The 3,223-nt window shown below is 70.7% G+C and overlaps 1 protein-coding gene across 1 annotated transcript; it reads right to left on the reverse strand.

Moving 5' to 3' along the window:
- Positions 1-1,134: 1,134 nt before the first annotated feature.
- On the reverse strand, positions 1,135-3,168 carry SOWAHB (sosondowah ankyrin repeat domain family member B). The gene is made up of 2 exons (XM_032186029.1): positions 2,435-3,168; positions 1,135-2,299 (listed from the first exon to the last, which is right to left on the reverse strand). The coding sequence occupies exons 1-2, from the start codon at positions 3,166-3,168 to the stop codon at positions 1,135-1,137; spliced, it is 1,899 nt and encodes a 632-aa protein (XP_032041920.1).
- Positions 3,169-3,223: the final 55 nt, after the last annotated feature.

Genomic DNA, 3,223 nt, shown 5'->3' on the forward strand with positions numbered 1-3,223 from the left:
ACGCATGTTATGCAGCGGTCAGGTTCTGCCGCCCCGGGTCCTGTTCCTCCCTGAAACTGCAGGCATTGAGGCACATACCTCAAATACATCAGCAGTCCCACCTCCTGCATGTCATTCTCTTGATCCAGTGGGATTCCTAAAGCCCATCTGTGGTTTGAATGACCGTGCTGGATGTCACTTCCTTGCTCCTGGGCCCCCATTCAACCCCGAAACACCTCTGAGGCAATTTAGGACTGGGGTCTCTGGGGAAACACAGCTCTGGCTGCAACACTGCCTTCCTTCCCACGAGCCTGGGGCCCGTGCCGTGGCACCGCTCCTTGTCCGTCCAACCCGGATCCCTGCGGTGATGCTCCGTGTCCCCGAGGTGTGGGAACGGGCCTCTGGAGCCACAGCACGGGTACCACTTCCCCGTCCTGCAGGGCGAGGAGCAGCACACACAGCGGGGGCAGTATCGGTGCTGCTGGGCAGCCTGGGGCAGCCGTGGGGAGGAGCGGGGCCGCGGTGCTGCCCTGCATTCCTCTCTGCGGGGACTGGTGGGCGAGAAGGGCTGAGGAACGGGGCGGGTGTGTTACCACCCTCCTGCCCTCGCGGCTCTCTGGCTGCCGCCCTCTGCCACAGTCGCTCTGCGAGGGCTCTTGCTGGGAGGCCGGACCCAGACCAACCGCATTTTTAATGGTGGGGCTCATCCTTAATCTGCCGGCGTTAGAAAGGCAGCCAGAGCTACTCCCCAGAATTTCGGTGGTGCAAGCAAGCATTTTGCAAGCCCCAGGACTAGCAGCAAGCTGTCCCTGGAACACTCTGACCTGGTTGGGAGGCTGTGAGCATCACCACGGAGCCTGAGACCCCAAACCCACAGTCCCACAAACGCTGGCGGTTTTCAGTGCCCCCAGCAGCTGGTGCCTGCCCCGTGAGTTGCCTCCCCGGGTTCAGATGCATTTCCAGCCGAGGAGCCACATCCTCTCACTCGTAGAAAAGCAAGAAATTGGAGGGAGAGCAGAGAGACTGGGGTAACGTTTCATTGCAATAATTTAAGAGTACATTCCTCCAGAGGACCAGCCTGCTTCGCGGCTCCCTGCGCCCACCTGGCCTCCCCTGGGTGCGCCTCCAGTGGCAGGGGTGCCGGGGAGCTGTTTCTCAGTCGCTGTCGCTGCCGATCTGGTGGGACGCTGCCCCGCGGCTGCGCTGCGGCTTCAGGCAGGCGGCCAGCGTCGCCCTGCCGGCGGGCAGCGAGGCCTTGCTGACGGAGGACACGCTGCGGGCCAGGGGCTGCGTGGGGAACATGATGGTGCCCCGGGGCGCCTGCAGGAGCTGCCAGATCTCGCCGGAGGTGTTGCCGCCCAGGTACTCCCAGGGCCGGCGCCCGCTGCCATCCCTCACCTGCACCTGGCACCCCAGCTGCAGCACCAGCACCTTGATGACGAGCTGGTGGCCGTGTATGGCGGCCAGGTGCAGCGGAGTGTAGCCGCAGCCCGACCTCACGTCCACGTCCAGGGACAGCCCGGCCCGGCGCGCCGCTTCCGCCAGCTCCTGCAGGCCCGTCCCGTCCCCGTGCTTGGCCAGCCAGTGCAGCACCGTGAAGCCCGTCACGAAGTCCCGCTGCAGGGCCAGCTCCGGCTCCTCCAGGAACAGCCCCCGCACCTGGGCCCAGCGCCCCGCCGACACGGCCACGAGCCAGGCGTGCTCCCGCCGCCCCAGCGGCACCACCAGCCCCCGGTTTGGGACGTGCACGGGGGAGCTCTTGGAGGGCAGGCTGCGGGGCAGCCCCCCTCTGTCGTCCTGCAGCGATGGGGGGACGCCCTGCACCTCCAGCAACGCCAGCTGGCACCTGATGCTCCTGAAGACAGGCAGCGGGGCTGCGGGGCCGCTCTCCGGGGCTTGTGGTGGCCCCGTAGGGGTCAGCGGGGGGGATTGGGAGCAGGGGGGCAGCACTGTAGGGCTGGCTGGGGGTGGTGGGGTGAGGGGTGAGGGCAGGCTGGGGGTGTGCAGCAGCGGGGCTCGGGACCGTGCTGGTCCATGGGGTGGCACCGTGAGCCCCTCCAGCCGTGGTGGGGATGGGGACGGCCTGGTGGGGAGGTGCTGCAGGGACCTGGACTGGGACGGGGGCAGCCGGGTGGAGGGTAACGCATCCGGGCACGGTGAAAGCAGCGGGGTCTGGGGTGGGGAGCGCTCAGCAGTGAGCGTCTGCAGGGACTGGGACTGCGACAGGGGCAGTGTCCCCGGAGCTGAGCGACACAGCGGGGACTGCGACAGGGGTGGCTCCCGGCGGGCTGGCTGCGGGGTCCGGGCTTGGGGTGGCCTGCTGGGGGGCGGCACCCTGGGGCTGGGGGACAGCAGCAGGGGCTGGGGTGGCCCGGCAGGGGGTTGTACCCCTGAGCCTGCCGAGGGTGGCGGGGCCTTGGGTAGGGGCAAGCGGGCAGCGGGCAGCGGTGGGGACTGGGATGGGGGCAGCCTGGGGCCCGGGGGCAGCGGCAGGGACCGAGCAGGTGGCGGTCCCTTGGGGTCCGCCGCTGGCAGGGACCCCGCGGGGGCTGCCCCAGAGGGCGGCGGCCCCCGGGGAAGGGCCGGGGAGCGGGCAGGAGCGGCGGGGGGCGGCTGCGGGGGCCGGTAGGGCGGCGGGGACACGAAGAGCGGCACCCCCGACCCCAAAGCCAGCGGGCGGCTCCGGTAAGGGGGCGGCCGGGCGGCGGCATCGCGGAGCGCCCGGCGGCACTCGCAGCACAGCCCCCCGCGGCCCCGGGAGGCGCAGCCCCCCGACACGGCTCCCGAGGGGTGCTGCCCCTTCTCCAGCGCCTTCCCCGACGGGCCGGGCTGGCACGGGGGCGGCGGGGGCTGCTGCTGCTTCTCCTCCTCCTCCTCCTCCTCTTCCTCCTCCTCCTCCTCCTCCTGCGGCCGGTGCTCCCCCGGCGGCGGCAGCTCCTCGTCGAGGAGGTCTCGGTACCTGCGGCGGAGGACGATGTCCTTGGAGGCGCCGGGGCCGGCGGGGCGCACGGTGGCCACGGAGTTGACGAGGCGCTTGAAGCGCTCCCGGCGCTCGCCCCGCTGCTCGGCCGTCAGCGCCGGGTCGCGGAGGAAAGCCTGGAAGTGGCGGAGCAGCGCCGCGTTGGGGGCTCGGCCGCCGGCCCCCCACAAGAAGTCCAGCACGGCCTCCTGGCTCAGCTCCCGAGCCATCCTCGCAGCTCGGCTCCCGGGGCTCGGCGCCGCTCGGCGGGGCGCTGCCGCTGCC

The sequence above is a fragment of the Aythya fuligula genome, chromosome 4 (genome assembly GCF_009819795.1).
Source record: "Aythya fuligula isolate bAytFul2 chromosome 4, bAytFul2.pri, whole genome shotgun sequence".
NCBI lineage: Eukaryota > Metazoa > Chordata > Aves > Anseriformes > Anatidae > Aythya > Aythya fuligula.

What these genes read in the sequence shown, in the direction of transcription:
- SOWAHB (XM_032186029.1), bottom strand. Translation starts at nt 3,168, where the DNA reads ATGGCTCGGGAGCTGAGCCAGGAGGCCGTGCTGGACTTCTTGTGGGGG. An exon ending in CCCAGGCTGCCCCCATCCCA is followed by an intron (nt 2,300 to 2,434) that starts GTCCCCACCGCT and finishes GCCGCCCCCCAG; the next exon opens with CAGGCCACCCCAAGCCCGGA.